The sequence below is a fragment of the Nyctereutes procyonoides genome, unplaced genomic scaffold (genome assembly GCF_905146905.1).
Source record: "Nyctereutes procyonoides isolate TBG_1078 unplaced genomic scaffold, NYPRO_anot_genome, whole genome shotgun sequence".
Lineage (NCBI taxonomy): Eukaryota > Metazoa > Chordata > Mammalia > Carnivora > Canidae > Nyctereutes > Nyctereutes procyonoides.
In genome coordinates this window covers 38,993,022-39,017,134 of record NW_026575048.1, presented here as the reverse complement: position 1 = coordinate 39,017,134, position 24,113 = coordinate 38,993,022, and the positions used below count along the sequence as shown (strand labels likewise).

Sequence of the window (24,113 nt, the reverse complement as noted above, 5' to 3'; positions counted from 1 at the left end):
AGGGAAGCAAAAGGTCACCAAACTGTGTCTCTTCCGTAGGGCTGGCTGCAGAGAGGCGGCAAGGAAGGTCTACGGAGAATTTCTACCTGCAGACGCCACATATCGCGCCTTCCCGAAGGATGCAATGGGCAGCTGGGGAAGCTGCTAGTTACCCTACAAAGGGTTCCCCAACCCCGTCCCAGGGTAATGAGTGAACTCGGCTCCGATGGCTAGACGCTTCCACCAATGAATTAAACCCCGAGCCGCCGCGGAAAGCCCGGGGAGAAAGGGCCACTGGGGCTCGACCCGACACCCCGGCAGTTCTCCCCTGCGCCTCCGCCGCGTCCACAGCGGCGCGGCGTCCCCCGCCTAGTCAGTCCACGCGGCGGGAGGCCACGATTCTCAGCCCGCGCCCCCGCGGCGCGTCTAGGGGCGCCGAGCCCTGGGCGCTCCCCGCCGGGCCCAGCCAGGCAGGGGCAGGGGCTGATCGCTGCCGCCGCCCCCAGCCCGCGGGCCCCGCTACGCCGAGAAGGGGGCTGCGCCACTTACCTCGGCCGGCAGGTGCCGCCGCCACCGCCACCGCCGCCGCCTCGGTTCGCAGCTGCAAGGGACGCCGCTCCGCGCCGCCCGCAGCCTTCGTCCGCATGCTAGGGAGGGGGCGCTGGCCGGCCTCCAGTCCCGGGCCCCGCGCCCCCGCCCGTCCCCGGCGCCGCGCTCGCGCCCATTCAGCACCGGACCGTCCGCTCCCCCGCGCGGATGCGGAGGAGGGACGCGGGGCGGGGACGGGAGTCACGTGGACAGGAGCGACCAATCGGAGCTCGCGAGGGCGTCCCGCGGAGGCCCCGCCCCCAGGACGCGCAACCCCTCCACCCAGAGCGGTTGGGAGAGCGGGGCGCCCCCAGCAGGACGTGGCGGGCTGGTGGGCTGGGAGAAGCCAGGGCGTCGGGCGCGCAGCGTTCTCTTGAACTCTGCGTGTGGTTAGCTGGTGGGAGGAATAAAGGTGCATCTGGGCTGATCATAGGCTTTTGCGCAGAGAATTGTTACATGTGGATCGCGTGAATGAAGGGGCTTTACATAGTCACGTGCTGCACTTCCCAGCCCAACCCCCTAGGCCCATCATGGTTCAGGGACCCGACACCCTTGAGAACTGCACTAGGGCAGCCCGGCCGAGTGTCTGGGGACTTGCAGAACATCTTACGCTGTTCCACGTGTCTGAGAAAAGGGAAATAGTGCTGATTACCCACTTGGTATCATAGATGGGTAATTGAGGCCCGGAAAGTTGAAGTCATTGGGGCATTTGGTGGCAGACCAAGGATCAGAACCTGCACTTAGAGCGCCCGTTTCCATACCTCAGGAATCTTCCTTGATTCTCGAAAGGAAATGTCATATATTTTTAGGCACGAGTATTAGTGAACCTCCAAATTCAAGAATTAAAAGGAGTTTAAAGCATTGATATGTTACTTCTTTAACACAGCCGAAAGTGTATAATGCGCCCGCAACATTTCTGTGCCTTAGGACTTGTTGACTCCTCGGTGAACTCAGTGAAATTGGTCTGCTTTCAGAATTTCCTTTCAGATTAATGGATACAGAGCATCGCCGTCATGTGCCTGTGATACTGATTCCAGTTTAAAAAGGAGGATCCTAGACACGGAGCCAAATATATTTGCATGAACTGAGAGTTTTTAAAAATTTATTTATTTATTTATTTATTTATTTATTTATTTATTTATTTATTCACGGGAGACAACAGAGAGAATGGCAGAGACAGGCAGAGGGAGAAGCAGGCTCCCAATCGGGAGCCCAATGCGGGACTCGATCCCAACACCCCAGGATCAGGACCTGAGCCAAAGGCGTCTAGACACCCAACCGCTGAGCCACCCAGTTCCTTTTTTGCAACAGTTTGCTCTGGGTTTGCACAGCTCCAGAGGGGGTTTGGAAATGTTTGTGTTCTTCCCTAGTGGGGGCAGGGGTGCAGAAAAAATGTGCTATCTGGGTAACAAAAATCAGGAGGGAAATCTTGGAAAGGAAGGAGAGGGGAGGACTCTGCCGTCATACTTTCCAAAGGGATGTTGCCATAAAAATGTTTCCAGGTTAATCTAAGGTGAGGACACAAGAGCATTTTGAAAATATCGGAGGAAAAGCTGTCATTGGGAGATCTAAATCCAGTGGATCAGCCAAGGCTGGCCAGGCAGAGCAGCTGCGAGAGGTCAGTGACAGCTGCAGGGAGAATGCTGAGCACCTCACCACTTCTCTCTTGGAGACCTGCCCAAGGCCAGCCTGCTTGATCAGATACTCTACCTCTCTTTGCCTCAGCTGCTCTTCCCCTTTCTCCCAGATACTCCTTGTTGGTAAAATGCCACAAAAGCAATATGGCTGATATAAGAATCAGAATACTGTGCCTTGGAAAAGTGGGTGTAAGGTGGAGAAAGGGAGAAAGAAAGGGAAAAAAAGGGAGCTTGAAACTGCCTCCTGTCCCAGCCTGACAGGACAGATGTTATACTTACCCTGCACCCACTACCTCGTTCACCTCATTCACATTTGGTGGCAAGAGAAACTGACTTGTGCAACAAAACAAGCCCTACCTTAAAACAGCCCTTTTACTAGCTGCAGAGCCATCCTCAGCCACTGTTCTGGATTGAGACAGAGATCCTTAAATCATAAATTAGGATCAGCCACTAGATCTCAAATCTTTACCTGGAATCTCAGAAAAGCTCAGGATGGCTTTTCCTGTGGTGAAGGAAACTATTAGCAAAGTGGCTAAACTATTTGTAAATCCGGGACAGCCACCATGATTTTGTAATTCTTTTCTTCCTTATGTTCATGACTTAGGTCATTCTGATCACGGGCATTGTGGTTGCCCCCAACATCCACCCAACTGTGATGCAACATATGGTTTAGGTAAGTTTGCCCCACTTTTAACTCTATGAGTCAGCTCTGATTGTTCTAGGTCAGAGGTTCTGACCCCCTAGGGGTCCCTGAAAACATTTCAGGGAATCTCTGAAGTCAAAATTCATGATTACCTAAGACATAACTTATCTTTCTCATTGACGGTGCAAGGGTAAAGGTGTGCAAAACTACTGGGGCCTTCACAAATCAAAGTGGTGGCACTGAACTGTACTAACATCTTTCACTACCACACTCATGGTTAAAATTTTTTTTTAATTTAAAAAAATGCAGTCTCACTTAATATTCTTGATGGAGCAATAAATATTACTAAATTAAAATCTCAACCGTCAAGCACATAATTTTTTAATATTTTATATGACAAAATGGAAAATGCACATAAAACCCTTCTGCCACAAACTAAAGCATGGTGGTTGTCTGAGGGAAAACACTTGCACAGCTGTAAGCTGAACTAGCTGTTTTGAGTTTTTTTTCATGAAACACCATTTTTGCTTGAGGAAGCAACTGACAAATCATGGTTATTTGGTAGATATTTCTACCAAAATCAATCAATTAAGTGAGCCTGTCTCTTCAGGGAAAACAATGGACTATTTGTTGCCAATGATGAAAAATCCCAGCTTTCAAAAGAAATTTAGAATTTTGGAAGAGTTATATCACTATGAGACAGCTTCTCAATATTTAAGGACTTTTCTGATGGGACTGACGGTGATGTTAAAAAATATGATTTGGGGATAATGGATCATGTATGATGTGCCAACATTTGGAAGACCTGCATTTACTCCATGAATCAAGGTTTTCCAGATGGCTAATGCATGATGTTACAAAATCACACATGAGTTAAAGGTGAATTTTAAATGTGAGGCAGACAATGGATTTTAATTTAACAGTATGAAAAATTTATAGATAAGGTTTCAGATTCTACTATGCAACAAACCTTTAAGAAATGACCTCTTGTAGAGTTTTGGTATAGTACCAAAAAAGAATATCCACAATTATCTTTAAAAGCTGTTACACTACTCCTCCCTTTTCCAATTACATATGGATGTAAAGCATATTTTTCTCCTGTACTTTAACCAAAACGATTTGCAACAGATTGAATACAGAAGCAGATATGAAAATCCAGCTGTCTTCTATTAAACCAGACTTAAAGAGACTTGCAAATTAAAAAAATAAAGGGAAAAAAGCCATTCTTCTCATCATCTTTTTGTCCTGGGAAACATAGTTATACTGGGGGGGGGGGGTGTTAATACCTTTTAAAACATAGTTATTTTTTAATTACTTGTTATACCATGTAATTTTATTATTTTTATAAATTATTTTATTAATCTTAATAAATTTAACTTCTAATTTGGTGAAAAGCAATAGATGAAACCTCCATTAAAAAGATACTTTGGAAAAAAAAATACTTTGGGATCTTCAGTAATTTTTAAGAGTGTAAAGGGCCCTAAGACCAGAGCTTGAGACCTGCTGGTCTAAGCCACCCAGAGTCATCCCATCTTCCTTGCCACTAGGATTGATTCATGAGCAGCCGTAGGAACCAGACTGATCTGGTCAGAGGAAATCTCAGATTTATGGGATGGTGAGAGAGAGATGCTCTCATCTCCAGCTACACAGGAGTCAGGCAGTAAGTAGCCTCAGAAGTTGCTGAAGAGGCAGTCACTTTAGACTACAAGAACTTACTTTAGAAGAGAATAAGACTGAGTGAAGCAGAGAGAAAAGTTAGAAAGAAACCATTCCCTTTATGACATTTTTGAGCCACTAGATCACACCAGCCCTGCAGCTCATCCTACCTCTATAAACTCCAGTTTTCTGAGCCAATGAGGTCTACTTAGTGGGTTAAACTAGCCAACTTCAGGTGCTCCCTTGACGTTCTGTGTATATTTTTTTTGTTTGTGAATATTTTTACATACATAGGGGCTGAAGGCCTCAGGATAGTATACTTCCTAGAGTTTATTCATTTAGTTTTTTTCATCGTATCATGGACTTATGCTAACTTATGTTAGCCTCTGAAGTGAAGCTGGAAGGCACAGCAGGAACTGGGAGGAAGGGGACCTGGCACAGACAAGTGAGATCAAAAGCGCCAATAATATTTTTGAGAACAGTAAGGAGCAGTGGCATATGATCTGGAATAACAAAGTTATAGCAGATTTTTATTTTCTTTGCTTTTAGGTATTTCTCATATTGGACAACATTAGCATGCACTGCTCTCTTAAGGAAAAAAGAGAACTATATTATTATTTTTTTAATAGCCCTTCAAAAGAGCACAGGCTTAGAGGGCAGACTGGCATCAAGAATAGCAAGAAACGTGTTGGACTAAAATTGCTAGCAGGGAAGAAAGATCTGTAAGGGATGCAGATAGGCCTAGAAAACAAACTTCCTTTCATTTACAGCTTTGCCAAGAGCCAACCTCAAAGATTCAAGAGGATGAGCAAGAATCCCCAAGGGTTAAGGAATCATTAATTATGTCTCCATCAAAGTGGCTGGAATATTTGCAATTGAGAGAGAGAGAGAGACCAATGTGATGATTAGATCAACACTAGAAAAAGCTTGAGATATCACATTAAGTGAAATCAAAAAAGGGGATACAGATGAGATGCAAACTTCTACTATGTGACCAAAATGAGAAAAGAACTTGGAAAAAGAAAACAGTTGTGGTATTAGGGTGGTAGGATCGTGAGTAATCTTTTTTTTTTTTTTCCTTTGTGAGAGATGTCCTTTCATGTTGTTATAATGTTGTTTTTTTACAATAAATAAAACTGAAGGGAGTCATTGGTTCCAATTACTGAGGTCTCAGAGGCTTTTCCAGATGGCCTGTTTCTTTTCGCCTGCCAAATGGCTCTCATCTGACACCAAGACAGAAGCCGTGCCTTCCCTAGGGCCTGGCATCTCCGAAGCTGTTAGGGGTGATGCTTTGTGACTATTTTGTAGGTGGCCAGAAGGAAAGGATGGTAGAGCAGTGGTAGGGGCCAAGAGGAGCCTGTGTGGAAGGCGGGTGGCGGGGGGCAGTGGGGGGCAACCATCCCTCACCCTCTACCGTCGTCTTGCTGTCGGGTTTCCCACCCAGGTATCATCTGTGTATTTTTCTCCTGGCGAGCTTCACCTTCTGCTGGACTCCCACCCTCATCCTCCCGAGATGCTGTCCCTCCCTCCCTTCCTCAGTCCCCAGGGGCTGGAGCACAGCTGCAGCCGACAGAACACAGAAGGACTGCTGCCCTAAAGCACAAAGGAAATCAATCCCCAGAGGTTTTTCTAGGAATGCTTCCTGTGAGCGATCGTGGGAAAAGCAGGAGTAAAATGAAGGAAACATCAGAGGAAGGCGGTCTGTTGACAGAGGGCCGGTTGGGTTGAGGAAACAGTTTGGCACAGACTCAATTCTTTTAGCCCTTGTGCGCCACCTTTCCAGGCGCATCTGCAGCCTCTTGTTCCATCCTTCCTTCATGCATCTATTTATTCATCACATGAACATTTGCCAAGAGCCTATCCTGTGCCAGGTATGACACTAAATGCATTACATCTTATCTTCACAACATCCCTTTGTGGTGGGGTCTTCTCATGCTCATGTCTTACCTAAGGGAAGGTCTGGAGGCTTTGGAGAAATTCAGGGATATGAGATAAAAGGTCACATGGCTGGAAAGTAGCAAAGTCAGGATTGGAACCCAGGGCTGTCAGACACCAGAGTTCACATAAGGCACAGTCCTTTTTCGAAAGGTTAGATAGTCTAACTGAAGAGAAAGACACCTTTAAAAAAAAAAGATTTTATTTATTTATTCATGAGAGACACACAGAGAGAGAGAGGCAGAGACACAGGCAGAGGGAGAAGCAGGCTCCATGCAGGGAGCCCGATGCCAGACTTGATCCCAGGACCCTGGGACCACGCCCTGAGCCAAAGGCAGATGCTCAACCACTCACTCAACCGCTGAGACACCCAGGGAAAGAGAAGACACTTTAAGACAAATGAACAAGCAAAACCAGTAGCACAGTGAGCTACAACAGAGGGACTATTCACAAGAAGTCAGGAGAGCATGGCGTGGAGGTGGGGGTGGGAGTAGAGGCAAGGCTGGAACTGCCTTAGGGCTGCTCAAGGACAATTGAATCTGGCTGTGAAGGGTAGGTAAGGTGGGTATATTGGTAGGTATATGAGTTTGGGGCTGAATTAGTTTGCTATTGCTGCGTAAAAAATCACCACACATTTAGCAGATTAAAACAGTACACATTTACTGTCTCACAGTTTAAGTCCAGGTCCAGTGTAACCAAATTCTCCGCCCAGGGTCTCACGTGATGGAAATCAAAGTATTAGCCAGGACTGCAGTTCTCAAGTGAGCTCAGGGTGCTCACTCAAGCTCACCAGGTTTCGGCAGAATTTATTTCCTTGCCGTTACAGGGCTGAAGTCCTGGGGGGAATTTTTTTGCAAACTGTTGGCCAAGGACCACCCTCTGCTCCTAGAGGGTGCCCAAGGGTTCTTGCCATGTGGCCCCATAGAAAGTTTACAACATAGATGTTTGCTTTCTTCCAGGCCAGCTAGAGCCCACAGCTATATGGCTTTTTCTTCTACTACCAATTGGACAAAACTTTCTGCTTCTAAGACTTTTTTTTTAATCTATTCATTTGAGAGAGAGAGAGAGAGAGAGAGAGAGAGAGAGAGCACTAGAGCACAAAAGGGGAGAAGGGCAGAGGGAGAGGGAGTGGACTCCTTGCAGAGCAGGGAAGCCAGAAGGCCACTCAGGCAACTCAGGGCTTGACCCCAGGACTCTAAGATCATGACCTAAGCCAAAGGCCGCTTAACCACAGAGCCATCCAGGCACCCCCAAAACTTTCTGCTTTTAAAAATCTTGTGTGTGGGATGCCTGGGTGGCTCAGGGTTTGAGCATCTGTCTTTGGCTCAGGGCGTGACCCCAGGGTCTCAGGATCGAGTCCCACATCAGGATCCCTGCATGGAGCCTGCTTCTCCCTCTGCCTATCTCTGCCTCTTTCTGTGTCTCTCATGAATAAATAAATAAAATATTTTTAAAAAATAAAAAAATAAATAAAAATCTTGTGTGATTAAGTCAGACTCACACCCAGATAATACCCTTATTTTAAGATCAGCTGACTTAGGACATAGTTGTATCTGCAAAATCTCAAAATCACAGCAGCCTTAGATCAGCATTCAGCCGAATAACTAGGAGAAAGTGTGCATCCACCAGAGCCTAGAGATTTGGGGAACCATCTTAGAATTCTGCCTACCACAGTAAGATATAGCAAATGATGAAAATGAAGATCAATCTAGGAAGAGGATATACAGGGTGAGCAAGAATTCTGAGAGACTGCTGGGAAAGAATAGAAAAGTGAGTGCCATGTTTCCAACAACGTGGAAGAAGAGATTCTGGAGAAATCTGCCAAGTCAAAAATCCCTAAGATGCTGGGGAAACTATTAAAAGCCTGTTTTTACAGCAAGGCTGAGCTGGCAGGATGGAAGGAAATCCCTCAGAGGCAGAAACAATGAGGAAGTGAAAACCCAGAGAAGTGAGCAAGAGCCAGACTTTGCCTTGGAGCCCCTGTTAATTCTGGCCAAATGGGCTACGCGACAAAGTTGGACTGAAGCGGGATGTGAGAGGAGATTGGAAATCCTTATGAATGCCCAGAACCTTCAAAAGATAGAAATCTTAGCAAATGTTGTCAGATCTTGCTCCCCAAGGGAAACAGTGGCATACATGCCATAGATCATCACTTGCCTTAAGAAACCCAATTTTAGTTCAGAATGGAACCAAAAGAAAAACAAAAGTTTCCCCTTAGAATTTCTAAACAAAAAGTCTATCCTTATGCAAGTTTGGAGCTGAAATTCATACTACCTTAATGATCAAAAACCTTTTAAAATGATAATAGGCTGATAGTTCTCTTTGGCACCTCTAAGCAGCAAAACACCTCTATCTTAGACCTGAGCCTAAGCCTAAGCCTAAGCCTAAGACAATTCCCACCAAGTTCCAAGGAATTTGAGTTTGCATTTTGTATATGGTTTCTAATGCATTCTTTCTTTGTCTCTTTCATTGAGTTCTTCAGTTCCAGAAATTCTGTTTGATTCTTTTTTTCATAATTTCAATCTGTTTGGTAAAGAACTCCTGTTCATTAATTTTATTCCTGAGTTTGTTGAATTACCTCTCTGAGTTTTCTTATAGTTCATTGAATTTCCTCAAATTAGCTATTTTGAATTCTTTAGCAGTTAGATTGCAACATTCCAAGCCTTTGAGTTCAGTTGCTGGAGAATTATCAGTTTCTTTTTGTGATACCATATTATGGTGATTTTTCAGTATTTGATGAATGAAATGAATTTACAATTTAAAATACCACAATACATGTGGAAACAAGCCACTATCCATAAGTCAGCAGAAAAAATAAAATGAGGACTCAGACCCACAAAACTTATAGAGAGTAGAATTTGAAGATTTAAAATACCAAATAAGTTTGTTCAATGTTTACAGAAATAAAAGAAGGTTTGAAAGTATGACTAAGAAATAGAGGAAGCAGGAAATGATTGATAGTAACTCAGTAAACAGGTTACAAAATAGAAGAGAGGTAGAGATATAATGAGTGAATTGATAGATAAAAAGAAATTATGCAAAATGCAGCACCAAGAGAAAAAAGTTATAGAAAAAAATAAATAAGATTAAGAGACTAGAGGATAGAATGATAAGTCAAAGTTCTAACAGGGACATAATCAGATTTCCAGAAAGAAAAAAAAAATAGGAGGTAGTATAGACACAACCACTGAAGAAATAATGACTTCTAAAAATTCCTGAATTGGTGAAAAACACAGTGCTCAAGTTCAGGAACCCAAAAAAATCATAAGCAGGAAAATTCACAGGACTCTGAGACACATTACAGTGAAATTGCAGAACGCTGGAGACAAAAAGAAAATCTTAAGTAATCAGAGAGAAAAGATAGATTCTTTACAGAGAAATAGCAATTATGCTGAAAGTTGCCAAAAGAGGGGAATAAAATTTGCAAATTCTGGGAGAGAGTAACTTCCCTTAGAAATATATAAATAAGGAAGTTGGGGTGCCTGGATGGCTCAGTTGAGCATTCAACTCTTGATTTTGGCTCAGCTCATGATCTCAGTGTTCTGGAATTGAGCCCTGCACCCCCAGTCTGCCTCTGCACCCAGACAGGAGTCTGCTTGGGATTCTCTCTCCCTCTTCCTCCCTATCACCTCATGCTCACTTGTGCCCATGTGTGCTTTCTCTCTCTCTAAAACAAATACATCTTTATAAATAAATAAATAAATAAACAAACAAACAAATAAGCAAGCAAGCCGTCTTGCAAGATCAAGGGCAAAATAAAAGCATTTTCTTACAACAAAAATTGATGGATGGACATACCCTAAGTAATGGAACTTCTAATAAATATACGTTAGAGAGAAGGAAAATGATCTTGGAAGGTCTGAGATGCCAGAAGTAGACTATAAATCAAAGGCACAAGTGAAAGAGTTAACAAGTGAAACTTGGTTCTGAGAAAACAACCAACTGAATGCATAACACCATGAAAATCATTCATGAGCACCTGAAGATTGGGAAAAAAAAAAAAACAAAAACACGTGTAGGGGAGCAATGGGAAATTAGATAGGGACCAGAATTTGAAAGGTTTACCAGCCAAAGGTGTTTGGACTTTATCCTCCTGGCAGAAGGAAGATATTGAGTTTTTTCTTTAATTAAAAAAGGATAAGATGGGATGTCTGGAGTAGGATCAAGCAGGTGGCACCAGTGAGGTAAGGAGGCTGGGTTTGAGATAATAGTGGTGGCCTTATCTTCTCTGAACATGCCACAGGATACAGCACATTGCCTGGCTTTCAGAGGGTGGGGCAGACAACCTGGCAAGAAATTAGCTCCCTTCTTCTCCCTCCTCCAAGTCTCTCATTCTTGAAGAACTGGAGAAATTGTTTTCTCCTTTCACCCTCTCAAGATTGCAGTATCCTAGGGATTTGGGTTTCCCTTGCCCAGCCTCTAGTAGATGGCCTCCTAAAGAAGCTGACACCTATGCCCAATTCCCCTAAAATGCCCTAGAAGGTGAAGAACCTTCTATAGCAATGCCTGAAGATGGCCAGGTACTGACCACTAAATGCCACAGCTGGGCAGGAAGCTGGAGGTCCTGTGGTCAAGACCAATGCTGGCCTGTGTGTGATGAGGGCATCTCTGTGGGCTCTGGAGCAGTGGATGTCCAGAACCAGACATAGAGGTAAATGGTAACAATGAGGGAGGAGGCCCCCCAACCTATTTTCCTGGTACTGTATAAGGTCTAGAGTTTTTCTACCATCATCTGGGGGGAGGAGGGAAACTCCAAAGGTGAGTAATGTCAGTCCTCTGGTCAACCAGGCATAGCAAGATTTAGGAAACAATTGGAACTATTGTGCCAATCCCATGGGCATCTGTGAAATGTTTGTAGATGGAAGGAGCTCTACCAAGAATGGAAATTGAAGGGAGGTGGGAGAGGAGTGTTGGTAGAAATGGGAGAAGTGACCAAGCCTTGGGTCACCAGAAACATGTCACCATCTCTGCTAATCCCAGAGGAGCACTCATCCTTTGTGACTATTTTCCTAGAGTCAACAAGGAAAAATCATAGCTTTTCCATTTTATATACATTTAAAATAATATTTTTAATGAAGTGCAAGAGACCTACCAAAAAGTTCCAGAACCCTAAATGCATAGCTCAATAAATTATCTCTAAATGAACATACCATGTTGAAAACACATCAAGAAACAAAACATTGACCATCTTCCCAAAGCCTGCCTTGTGGCTCCATCTGGTCACCACCCTCACCTTCCTCCTATGATGGTAGCTACTCTTCTGACTACCACTCCTTAGTTTTATTTAGCCTGTTTTCAAACTTTACATAAAAGAAATCCTACGGTGTGGACTCTGTGTCTGGTTCCTTTCGCTCACATTGCATTTGGGAGTTTCATATGTTGCTGCATGTAGCTTCAAGTTGTACATTTTCATTATTGCATAATATGGACATACCACAATTTTAAAAATCCCCTTGATGGACATTTGGGTTGTTTTTCAAGTTGGAGACTCTAACAAACAGGACTGCTGTGAATGTTCTTGCTCGTGTCTGTTGGTGGCTTTGGCTTTTTGTGTTTTTTTGTTTTTTTTTTTAAGCTCCAAGAAGGGGAAGAGCATCTTAAGAAAGTAGCGGAATGATGGGGAGTCTTGTAGTTTTCTCACCGTAATTACTCATGATTATAACATTTTACTGAACTAAAATGATTTGAAAATGCCCCATGACCGTTCCCAGCATTTTCCCTGCACTCAGTATAGCTACATGTAGACACTTAAAACCTAAAAAAAAAAAAAAAAAAGTCAGAAGTAGAAGCAATCCTCTCTATCACCCAGCCCAGAATTTCCCAGACTTCAGTTTTACAAAGGCCATCTTTGTGATTTTTGCCATATTCCTGTACCACCCAGACTATCATTTAATATTTTTCTTTCAGCTGTTGAACTTTTAACATTTGAAGACCCAATCCAGGTCAAGATCTCAGAGTTCTCTGCTCATTTGGGAGTCCACTTGTCCTTCTCCCTCTGCCTCTGCCCCTCCCCCTACTTGTGTTCTCTCTTTCAAATAACTAAATTTAATTAAAACTAAAAAAATAAAAATCCACCTTGCCTTTGTCTGTCTCTAGCTGAGAGGCACAGAGGGGTAGCTAGAGGTCAGAGTATGTCTCCCTACCCCAGATGGCAGTTGGTTCCATTCTCTATCAAAGGCTGTGGGGCTGGTCAGGAACCCCCTCCCACAGTGACTAGTTTAATTGCCTTGCCTCTCCAGATGTTGTAAGTCCCTGGCATTTTGTCCTTTCTTGGTTCCCTTTTATGCCCATCTCTTATAAACAATCCCTTACAAGCCTTCTTCAACTTCCCCTTTCATGGGGCCATCTGTTTCCTGCTAGAAGAGATGTGATACTAAACACTGCCAATGGTATGCATGCATGTCTTGTTCTGTGTAGGTGCTAGCTGAGACCCAAGATGGAATTCACTTATCCAAGGTCCCCCTACTGTGAGTGCTAGAGCTAGGAATGGTCTCCCTGGTGCATTTCTCAAGATGGATGCTATTCCTCAGGGGAGAACCTGGCCAGTTCTGATAATAGTGTCCGAGAGTTCAATATTGCAAGTCCTCTTTCTAATCCTCTCTCTTACCCTCTCTTACCCTCTCTTCCATGTCCTAATCTTTTTTTTTAACTGGACCCCAGATCTACCTGAATCTCAGCTTGCTTATTTCTGCTCTCCCCCAAACCTAATACTGACTTATTGTATGCATCAGCCCCTGTAGAACCCATACCTTTATTCAGACACTCTTGCACTTCCTTTGATCATGAATCCTTCCCAGGAAAGGCCCAAAGTCCTGGCCAAACATCTCTTCCTCTATGAGCCTGCTCTGTTAACTTCTCTCCTTTGTCCAGAAATAATCATTGCCTTCTCTGTTCTCCCATAGCCTTACCTTAGCATTGGCCCAAGTGGTAACAAGTTGTGTGTGTTTCCTCAACTACACTGTGATCCCTTCTCTGAATGATCATGATGAACCTCTTTGTATGATCAGCACCCACCCTTAAGCCTGACTCAAACCCTTCACAATGCTATGTTGAATTAAATTGCATTAATTAGACCAATAAGAACATTAAAACACAAAAGATGTTCTAAGGGGTCACAGATGAATTCTTAGCCTACTAATTTTTAACAACTATTTATTTTAAGGTAGTATGTTAGAGACATGGTCTGAGTTGAGGGTGGGGTCAGGGCTGCTTCTTCCCAACCTTCTTCTTCCCCTGCTAGAAAAGAGTGAGGGAGTGATCATCTAGTTTCATTATGGGTCATGATTCCTCCAGCTGAGATCCTTAGATGAGCCACATTGGAGCTCTACACTGCTGAGTGAGTGTGCATGCCCTGTATTCATGAAAAGGAATGGAAGGGAGGACTTCAGAGTGCTTTTTGAATTTCTGAAGAAGCCCAGCTCCAAAGAGCACTTTGGCTTTGAACATAAAGGAGGTCTTGATGATATCCATGTCTGAGGTTGGGTTAAACCCCCTGTGAATTGTAAATTGTCAGTTCTCCTGAATTTTTCCTCTGTGAATAGATCTCCCATGGGGGCTTTGGGGAAGGCTAACTTTGGCCTCAAGGGGCAGCTTATCTGGGATCTAGGCATTCGAATGCAGAGTGATGACCATGTCCTTTTTCTTTCAGACATAGTTCTTGTGAGCATCTGTCTGGCGCCTGGGCTTGGGAGTTAAGTCTGTTATAGAGAACATCTAGCCACTATACCAAGAAGGGCCTCCATGTTTACTGCTGACCATGAGCTCACCCACAGGTAAGTCAATTCCCAGCTCTGAGCACCTCAGGGACCTTGGACTGTGACCTAGGGTGGCCATATGCTGTCAGAACAAGGTGCTCCAAAAATGCCGAGCTCTTAACCCAGCGATCATACCTCTTGGGAAATCTGGAGGTTGTACTGATAGTAGGGCTGGCTCTCCAGGGCAGGCTCCCCCAGGGAAGCAAAGAATTAGGATGGGGCACTTTGTTTGGGATTGATGGGTGGCCCGGGGCTTATTGTCCAGTATTCTCTCCTCCTCTTTGCTCTGTCTCACCCAGAGCTGTGGGAAGAGGCCTTGACAATGGGTAGAATTAAGGGGACCCTGACTGTGGCCTCAACCCTAGCCAGTGGTGGTATACACAAAGGAGCTCCCCGACTCTTGTTCTCTCTCAAGTCCTCTGGATACCCTCCCCACTGCACATTATCTTGGAATACTGCCCCACACCTGGCCCATCACAGCCCCCTCCCCACCATGTACACCGAGGAAAGGGCCCCAAACTGGATTTTAGGAGCCCTGGATGCAAGTGTCACTTCTGCCAACAACTGCCTGTGTATTCTTGGGCAAGTCCCTTACCCTCTCTGGGTCTTGATTCCCTCAGCTGTAAGAGGGGGATCATCATCCTGTAAGGCCCTAAGTGTTACTTTGAGGATCAAGACAATGAGAGTAAAAGTCTTTAATTTACTCAGAAGTGTGATTCGCGTTTTTATTATTTATCCTGGAAACTCTTCTTTCCTTGGGGCCCTGTGAAGTGAACCAAAGTGTGAATGGTTAGTAATGAACTTTTAGTTTCTCTTCCCAGACAATTATTTGCACTTGTAACCAAGATATTCCATGCCTGCATTCAGAGAAAAGAGTAAGGAATGAAACCTAGGTACGCAGGCATGCTGAGGGAGGGCGTCTTCTGAGCAGACGGCCCTGCTTCCTTCACTGGAGACTCTGCAGGCATCACCAACTCTCCTTGTGAAAGGATGGACATTGTTATCTACGTCAGTGCAGTGTTATCTACGAAGTCTGTGCAGAAGGCTGAGGGAAGAATGCCCGGGAAACCCAACTTCACAAACTTCCTTCATTTGTCACTGGATCGGTACCTGGCTGGTGGGTCCATGAGACTGTTCTCAGCTGAGCCCACTGCAGCATTGGGAAAGGGAAAGAACTCTTCCCTGCATTCCCACATCACACTGGTTAAGGGAGAGAAGACCGCCAGAAAGTTTCGGAACATTTGAAGGCCCCTGCCCCCGTACAGGTGTTTGTCTTCATTCGGATTTCTCTCTTGCTCCACACTTCCTCCTGCATTCCATCGGAGTTCTTGTATCCCATCCAAAGGGCTTCACTTCCCTGCCAGCGATTTCTGTCCTCAGGGCTCCCATCTCCTCCTCCTCCTCCTCTTGTGAACACGTCTCAGTTTCATCTGAGACTTTCTGGGGTTGACTTTGGCACAGCCCCCCATCGTCTCTCCCAGCATTTGGCTCACAAATTCATTCTTCCTTCAGTCTAACTCGATTCTAGACGTCACCCTATTTCCCAACTCTCATCCAGGCTCCTCATTATCTACTGAAGTCACTTCCATCCTTTAAGACTGGCCCTGGTGGCTGTCCTCTACCCAGTCCCCAGGGCAGCTGCCAGCACAGACCCAGGGCCAAGTGCACCCTCTCTCCACCCTGCCCTGGGCTGGCACAGCCTGTTCAGGGTACAGAGCTCTGAAAGAGGCCTTTGACCTTGGATATTAGCCCATTGTTCCTGCGCTCACCTTGGTGCCTTTCTCTGGCACCTGCTAGGCCCAGCCACCTTTTGAATCTCATCTACTTTTTCCTCACCCCTGCCTGCCCTACTCCCAGCCCAGTGTCCTATTCATACCTCTCTTAAAAACCTCTCCATAGCCTGTCTTTGTACAGTTGTTATACCATTCCTTCCACCTAAAGTTTTTAATTTACTCCCTCACAGTACCATCCCCCCCCAATCTTAATGGCACTTTCTTATCAACCCAGCATGCATGGAGGGAGTATGCTCATATGGAAGGGGATCCGGGCTGGCTCTTTATACCAAGGGACTCAAGTTGCTGGCCACATCTTTAGATATTTTCCCTTGGGCTGCTCAGACTCCCCAGAGAGAAGTCTTCCAGGATCTTGCCTGGAGGGTGGGGTCAGCCTCCTTATGTGTTTAAGCCCCAAGCAGCAAGAAGGGCTGGGAGTCCTTAAGATGAAAAATCAATGGATCAGTCCTTGATCCTTTCCTTTTCCATTCTGCACCCGCACTCCACTGTTGCTGAGCCCCCTATCCAGATTCATTTGGTTACCCTCTCATGAGAGTGAAGCTGCAGACTTCTGCTGGTGCAAGAGGGGGGCAGGCACCCAGCAGAATGGAGGCATAGTGGGCCTCGAGGGAGCTAGAAAGTACAGCCACTGCAGACACCCATAGATTACTTCCCAAGTACAAACGCTGCTTGTTGTGCACACAGAGTTAGATACAGGTATCAGACTCGGTGATTCTCGAACTGCTCTGGGCCTCTAGCTATCCTTTGCCAAGAACAGCTCTTGTTTGATCTATTTTTAGAATATGGGCTTTTGTGAAGATTTCCTTTAAAGTATGATTCCACCGCTTTAAAACTCTTTGAAAACAGCTGGACTAGAAGATTCTAAGGTCCCTTCCAGTCTCAGTGTTTTTGAACATAAAATCACCCTTGTCTTCCTCAGCATTGTGCCAGGGAGGATCTGATTCCAAAAATTAATGGGAAACTAATGATTAAATCTCCTGCCAGGCTCTCTGCCATGGCAAATCCACCATGACTGGGTAAATGGTTTCACTCCCTCCCCATCTATCCTCAGCACCTTCTGTCTTATTTCTCATTTACTTCTGCCACTATTCCCAGGCAAGAAAAAGAAAGGGAAATTTTAAATCAGTTGCATAAAATGCTAACCAGCCCGGCAAACAAAAATGTGAAAAAAGATGGGAGCCTGAACAAATTGACCTCGGTTAACTTTGCAAAGGCTTGCCCCATGGCAGTGGTAGCTGGCAGCCCCTCAGTAGTTTGTCCCAGACATTTGGTGATAGAATCACAGAGCAGTGATTAAGAGTTTGGGCTCTGGGGTCAAAAGGATATGGGTCAAATCCCAGTGCCACCATTAACTGATTGATTGGTCTTGACCAAGTTATTTAGCCATGCTGAACCTTTTCTGATAATCTGTACAATCAGAGTAATAATATCTACTTTATAGAGTTGTCATGAGGATTCAGTGTGAGATAATACATGCGTGATGTTTGGCACAGTGCCTGATACATAGAAAGAACCCAGTAAATCAGCTATTTATGGTTCCTGTCATTAGAACTATTTCTCTTGGCTTCCACGAAGTTCAGAGATCAGAGCTCAAAGTGTTTAGCTGAGACCCCTCGTGTCATTCTCTCCCGCTCCGCTCCCATTTCATAGCTTCTTAACATAGTTATCACTTATTGAATTCTTAGTATGTGCCAGAACTTAAAGACATTACCCAACACCTAGCATAGTGCTAGGAATACTATTGGTAACTTGATATATGATGGTAGGATAATTGAATGATCTTTTTCAATGTTCCCAGCAACCCTGAGAAGTAGGTATCATGGTCTTGATGAGAGTAGACATATTTTTGTCATAATTGTGCAGCATCATCCTTTAAAAAAAATAATTATGCAGCACCTGAGTCTGCTTCCTGGTTGTGAGGCCTCTGCTTTTGCAAGAGGATCTCACTCTGGAGGCTGAGAAGGTGGAAAATTCCCCTTGACCTCTGGCAGCAGGAGTATGGACATATGAACTAAAGACAGCCAATCAGATTCTCACCCAAGACTTTTAAATCTAGACTGAACAATGTACTTGGAATCCCTTCTGGTGGGGCTGATAGCTAAGGCACCCAGTGGCCAGTGGCATCGGTGGCACTGGGGTGCCCAGTGCCCAGTTACCTACAATTCATTTTGAAAGGTGGGGAGAGTGCTCACTTCGGCAGCACATATACTAAAATTGAAAGGTGGGGAGAAGTATTGTAAATGAAATTATATGATGTTAGCTTTGCAATAAAGTTTCTACATCTTGCTGGCCTTTCCACAATTCCCTTTCCTTCTGTAGTTTGTGAGTTTCCTTACTATTCAATCCCTTTCAACAACTCCCAAGGGATTCCTCTCTCGGGATGCTCACCCTCCATCTCCTTGGCAGGTGTTTGGGTAGCTTCTGTTGCCTCTAAGAAGATGAAGCAACATTTCATCAGCTTTTCTAACTACCCCTCAATACCTATCCATCCCTCTTCTGCCCATTCTATGCTCAAACTGTGCCAATTCAGGGCAACTGGTACTCTTCTCCTCTTGCAAATGAAAATCCCAGGACGAGTCTTTCTGTCACACACAGATGTGCTAGGGTTGAGGGCTGACTCATACATTTTTCTTAAGGAAAAAAGCCTTTTGGGAAAGCTGGCATAGGTTGGCTTTCATTGATTTCTTTTTCATTCCCTTCTGGGACTCCTTCTTTGCTCCAGGCTTGTGGTAGACTCCGTGGGGTGACCCTGGCAGAAAAAAATACACATCCCTAAATAAGAAAAAGAATATTGGACTTGGAATTAGGAGACCTGTAATGGAAGCCTGGTGGGACCCTCACTCTCTGCCAGATCTTGGGTAGGTTCCCTAACTTTTCTGAGCTTCAGTCTCCTTATCTGAAAAACATGCTCATCCATGCACACAGTCTATGGGTTGCCGGGAAGTTTGAGTGCAGGTGCATTTAAGCCAGCATGAATTGCCAGTTCATGGGAGACATCCCAGAGATGCGTATTTCTGTCAAATGAAAAATCTCCCTCCCTGACAATGGAGCCCAAAAGGAAGATGCCCCACATCTCCAGCCACCCTAAGTAGGGGTGGGTGAGGCAGGAGCATCAGAGACTCAGGGCACCTGGCAACGTGGGAAAGACTACCTGCGATCATGTTAAATGTTGGTTTACACTAGTCAAATATCTTTTGATATTCTTAGCAAGAGTGCTTATAAAAGAGAGCAAGGAGGGACTCAACAACCAGTGTCGTCAGCAGATGAGGGAAGGTGAGTGCAGGGAGGAGGGTGCCAGGAGAGGAGGTGCTAGAAAAAGAGCTAAAAACAGCCCTTATATATAAACGAGTGTTGTCTAAATAGTCCTTAAATCTAGTTTCCCCTTGGCCTTAAGATGGGATAGCAAACACACTGGAAGGACTCCCCCGGGTGCCAGTGTCAAGACCCTAATCCCTGTCTCAGCTCAAAAACTTAGGAGGTAGGGGATCCCTGGGTGGCTCAGCGGTTTGGCGCCTGCCTTTGGTCCAGGGCGCAATCCTGGAGTCCCGGGATCGAGTCCCACGTCGGGCTCCCGGCATGGAGACTGCTTCTCCCTCCTCCTGTGTCTCTGCCTCTCTCTCTCTCTCTCTCTCTCTCTCTCTGTCTATCATGAATAAATAAATAAATAAATAAATAAATAAATAAATAAATAAATCTTTAAAAAAAAAAAAAAGAAAGAAACTTAGGGGGTGAACGAACTGGGAGGGCTATCTAAGCTCCCTGGGCCTAGTTTCATGTACCGCGATAAAGGGAAAAATACTAGTGCTTGCCTCACTATGGTAGACACAATGAGCAGACAATTGAGTTTTACTAAAAGTTTATTGAGATACAATTCACATGCCATACAATTCTGTATTTTCTTTGGAGCAGCACTACTAGGGCATATTCTTTACCTATCAAATGGTAGGAGCTGAGGAAGCTGAGCAGAGACACATGACATCTCTTGGGGCCTCCCAAGTCACTCCTGCCTACACTCCACTGACCAAAGCAAGTCACACGGCTGTGTTGACATCAGTGGTGAGAAGTAGGAGGCTCGGGCTAGTGGGCAGGGCGGCCAAGTCACGTGGCAAAGGTGGGAGTGTAAGATTGTACTACAAGAAGGATCTGAAGACGGGAGAAATGATGTATTCTATGATAGAGGACAACAAATGCCCAGAAATGCAGTGTGGGTCGTTTGGCTCCAGGACTTTCCAGGAGCCCACCAGTGGTGTTTTTCTTAGGATGGTCAACTTCTACTCTAGCCTCCTGTTTCTGAAGAGGGACTTTCCAGGTGAGGGACTGTGCTACTCCAGCCTCTTGCATAAACTTTCTAGGCCACAATTCCTAGTTCCTGGCTCACCAGCTACCCCACATCCATGTCCTCTGAAGTCCTGCCAAAAGAAACAGGGCTTCCAAGGTTTTCAGGCTCCTTCAGCCTGGCCAGACCCCTTTGTTCCTGTTCCTAGGGTCCAGCAGAGTTCAGACCCCTTTCTCCTGTTCAGTCTCCCAAATACGACTTTCTTATGCTGCTTTCCTATACAATATGGCCTGATGATACATCTGGCAGAGAGCAAAGACCCAGATAGCCAGGCCCTCAATTCACAGAAAAGCCTGTTTAACATTCCTAGGTTAAGATGGAGACTCCAGCAGTGAAAATTCAGAAGTCAGGTTAGGTTTCCAAAGGGTGATCTTTCCATAGTTTACATTCTCAATAAATTACCTGCTAAGTTGCAGTTGACTGAGCTTAAAGCAAAATTCTGAAAGCTTTGGTCAACATTTTGGTATAAATACCCTTCTGGGCCCTTCAATATTGCGTCTGCAATAAGCATTTCCTTGGGTACAGCCCAAAATTAGCATGAATTATGAAAACGATGCAGAAGCTGTTTAATTGAGGAACTGGTTAAACGGCTTTTCTCCCTACGAGCTATTACCTGTCTGTTACCACCTTCTCCTTATGGAGGTTGTTTTAGTGTGGACTTTGCAGGCTGATTTCTAAACATCTTTTCAGGAAGGTGACATAGAAAACAAGCCACAAGTTCATTATAAAGTTAAACATACACCTATTTTATAACCCAGGAATTCTGCTCCTGGATGGTTTTACTCCAGACAAATGAAACTTCTGTCCACCCCCCCACAAAGATTTGTATATCGATGTTCATTGTAGCTTTATTGTCTTTTAAGATTTATTTATTTATTGAGGAGGGGAGAGGCAGAAGGAGAGAATCTCAAACAGACTCCCTGCTGAGCACAGAGCCCGATGTGGGGCTCTATCTAATGACCCTGAGATCATGCCCTGAGCTGAAACCAAGAGTCAGATTCTTAACCGACTGAGCACCCAGGTGCTCCAGCAGGTTTATTCTTAATAGCCAAAAACTAGGAGAACCCAAACGTCCATCAACAGCTGAATGGATAAAAAAAAAACAACAACTGTGGAATATATGTATAATGGAAAACTCTTCTGCAATAAAAATAAAGGATAGCCAACATACGTGACAACACAGATGAATCTCATGGATATTATGCTGTGTGAAGGAAACCACACATGAAAGACTATCTACTCTATGATTCCAGTATTACAACACTGTTTTAGTCAGTCCAGGCTGCCATAGCAGAATACTATAGACTGGGTGACTTACAATGACAGAAATTTATTTCCCATAGTTCTGGAGGCTAGGAAGCCGAAGATCAAAGAGCCAGCCAATTGTCTGTGTGGTCAGAGCCTTTATCCTGGTTCAGAAATGGCCATCTTACTCCTGTGTCCTCACAGGACACAGGGGTATGGATCTCTCTGGGATTCATCTTATAAGAGCACTAATCCCACTCATGAGGGCTTCATTTCTCAAAGTCCCCACCTCTACCTGCTAATATTCTGACATCATGGGTTAAAGTTTTAACATGAATTTTGGAGGGACACAAACATTGAATCCTCAGAGACACTCTGGAAAAGAGAAAAACAGTCAATGATGATAGAGGTCAGAACAGGTGGAATTGGTTGGAACATTTCTAGGTGATAGAAATGTTGTATAAGAGAAAACTTAAGAGGTCCATGTACTAAATGTTAATGGGGACATTGGTGACCTTAGAGGTAAAAAGGTGGCTGGTAACATGTGGTCAACAGCCAACTGGTAACATTTTCACTTTGTACAATTACCTAATCATTTATGAAAAACAACTCTGAAAAAGGAGTATGAGACTCATCCAATGAGGTTCTTGAAATCATTTTGCAAGTGGATCTTAGGTTCCACTTAGTAAAGTCCAAACATCACGATGGGTGACTTTTACATCAAGGTCCGTGATGCTTCCTTGCTGAAGAGCAGGGCTTGTCCAAGCCCTGAGACCTTGAGTCTGAAAAGTCTGTGACATATGGGTGAGACAGCACCTTTCCAGCCTAAGATGAAACATGATTGTCTAAAGAGGCCTCAGAGTTGGAGAATCCTGTTAGCTGGGGTGGTGGGAGGAGCTCTGGACTGGGACCCAATATGCCTGGAGTGAGACTGACCTTCCAATAACCTGCCTTGGCCAGTACATCCATGTAGGAACCTGCTGGCATTCAGCCAGAGACAAACAGTGCTGTGACCCTGGACAAGGCAGTTGCTGCTTTTCCTCTGATCTATCCAGGGCCTCAGGACTCCTAGAACAGGACGTTCATCATGATTCTGCCTTGACCAAAATCCTTTATAATCCCCATGCTGCTGTCCTTGCCAGGAAAGACAAAAATCTCCCTTGTGCTGAAGGTCTGGCTTTGTTTGATGTGGCCTAGGACTGAACCGGGCCATGAGTTTTCCTCCTGCTTGCTTGATTAGACAAGTTTTTATTTTAGTTTTTTTAAAAAATGTTTTATTTATTTATTTATTTATTTATTCATGGCAGATACAGAGAGAGAAGCAGAGACATAGGCAGAGGGAAAAGCAAGCTCCTTCCTTGTGGGAAGTCTGATGTGGGACTTGATCCCAGGACCCCAGGATCTAGACACGAGCCAAAGGCAGATGCTCAACCACCGAGCCACCCAGCTCCCCTTAGACAAGCTTTTTAAACACAGAGCTCTACTGGAAAGTACACACACACACACAAACACACACACCAATGCAAAGGAAACCTAGAGCCCTTTCTCCCTTTTTTGTCAAATTGTCTCTAGAATATGCCTCCTTTCCCACCCCTCAGAGGCAGAGACCCTCTCCAGTGGGGGAATCTCTGGGTTCTGTTAGTTGCCGGGTGGCACCAGCAGATCTCCTGTTCACTCAGCCTCCTGGGACAGTCTCGTACAATGTACTTCAAGGGATGGGCTGAGGGAGGGTAGCCTCCATCTCTTTCTCCCAGTCACTGTCTTCTGGGTCTCGTGAAGAATGCTTCATACCACATGCACTCAGAAAGGCACATACACACAACCACGCAGTACCAAGCAGCTGTTCATTAATTCATTCTCCAACAAGGATGTATGGAGGCCCTTCTGTGCCAGGCACTGTGCTAACCATCAGTCTATGGCAGTAAGAAAGATTAACCCCAGGGGGAAATGTGTGCAGTGCTCACTGCTAATACAGTGCTCAAGGGGAAACAGAGAAGTCAAAAGGCAGTTCTAACAGAGTTATGCATCCCACCAGGGAGGAAGTGCTATACAAGTGTAGAGTGGGGACACTACTTCATACTCAGAGGACTCAGGAGGTGCTTTCCCAGGGGACATATGTGCTAAGCTGAGACTCTAACCATAAGTTGTTCAACTAAAGAAGGATGGGGAGGAAGGTATTTTAGAAAAAGGAACAGCATGTGCCAAGACCCAGAGGCAAGAGACAAATGGGTTTGTTCAAAGAGTGAAAAGGAATTTCTCATATCTGGGTGCTTAGAGCAGAAGAGGGAAGGGGAGGGTAGCTCCTCAGCTGGAAGGTTTCCAAAGGCAGCAGAGTGAGTAAATCAAGAGCAAGGGCTCTGGGATAAGGCTTTCTGGGATGAACCTTGGCTCTACCGCTCCTAGTTGTGTGACCTTGGGCATGTTATTGGCCTTCTCTACCTCAGCAGAATCATTGTAGTGCTTACCTCTGAAGAAGGATGGAGACAGATACCACACATAGCTGAGAACTACCTGCCATGTGATGTGTTCATTCACATCAGCCATTAC

At 44.9% G+C, this 24,113-nt stretch overlaps 1 protein-coding gene and 1 long non-coding RNA gene across 5 annotated transcripts in view; one reads left to right on the top strand and one right to left on the bottom strand.

Annotated features, from left to right (window-relative positions):
• The window catches only part of ST3GAL5 (ST3 beta-galactoside alpha-2,3-sialyltransferase 5), a 51,937-nt gene extending 51,198 nt beyond the window's left edge, over positions 1-739 (bottom strand). For all 3 annotated transcript variants that reach the window (XM_055327281.1, XM_055327280.1, XM_055327282.1), the window contains exon 1: positions 529-739. Coding sequence is in view for 1 of the 3 variants with exons in the window: in XM_055327280.1 (XP_055183255.1) it covers positions 529-625 (97 nt within the window). In the remaining 2 variants the exon portion in view is untranslated. The remainder of the gene's footprint in view (positions 1-528) is intronic.
• Positions 740-13,721: 12,982 nt separating this feature from the next.
• The window catches only part of LOC129510996 (uncharacterized), a 50,097-nt gene continuing 39,705 nt past the window's right edge, over positions 13,722-24,113 (top strand). For both annotated transcript variants that reach the window (XR_008664731.1, XR_008664730.1), the window contains exons 1-2: positions 13,722-13,774; positions 14,087-14,210. This is a non-coding gene — a long non-coding RNA (uncharacterized LOC129510996). The remainder of the gene's footprint in view (positions 13,775-14,086; positions 14,211-24,113) is intronic.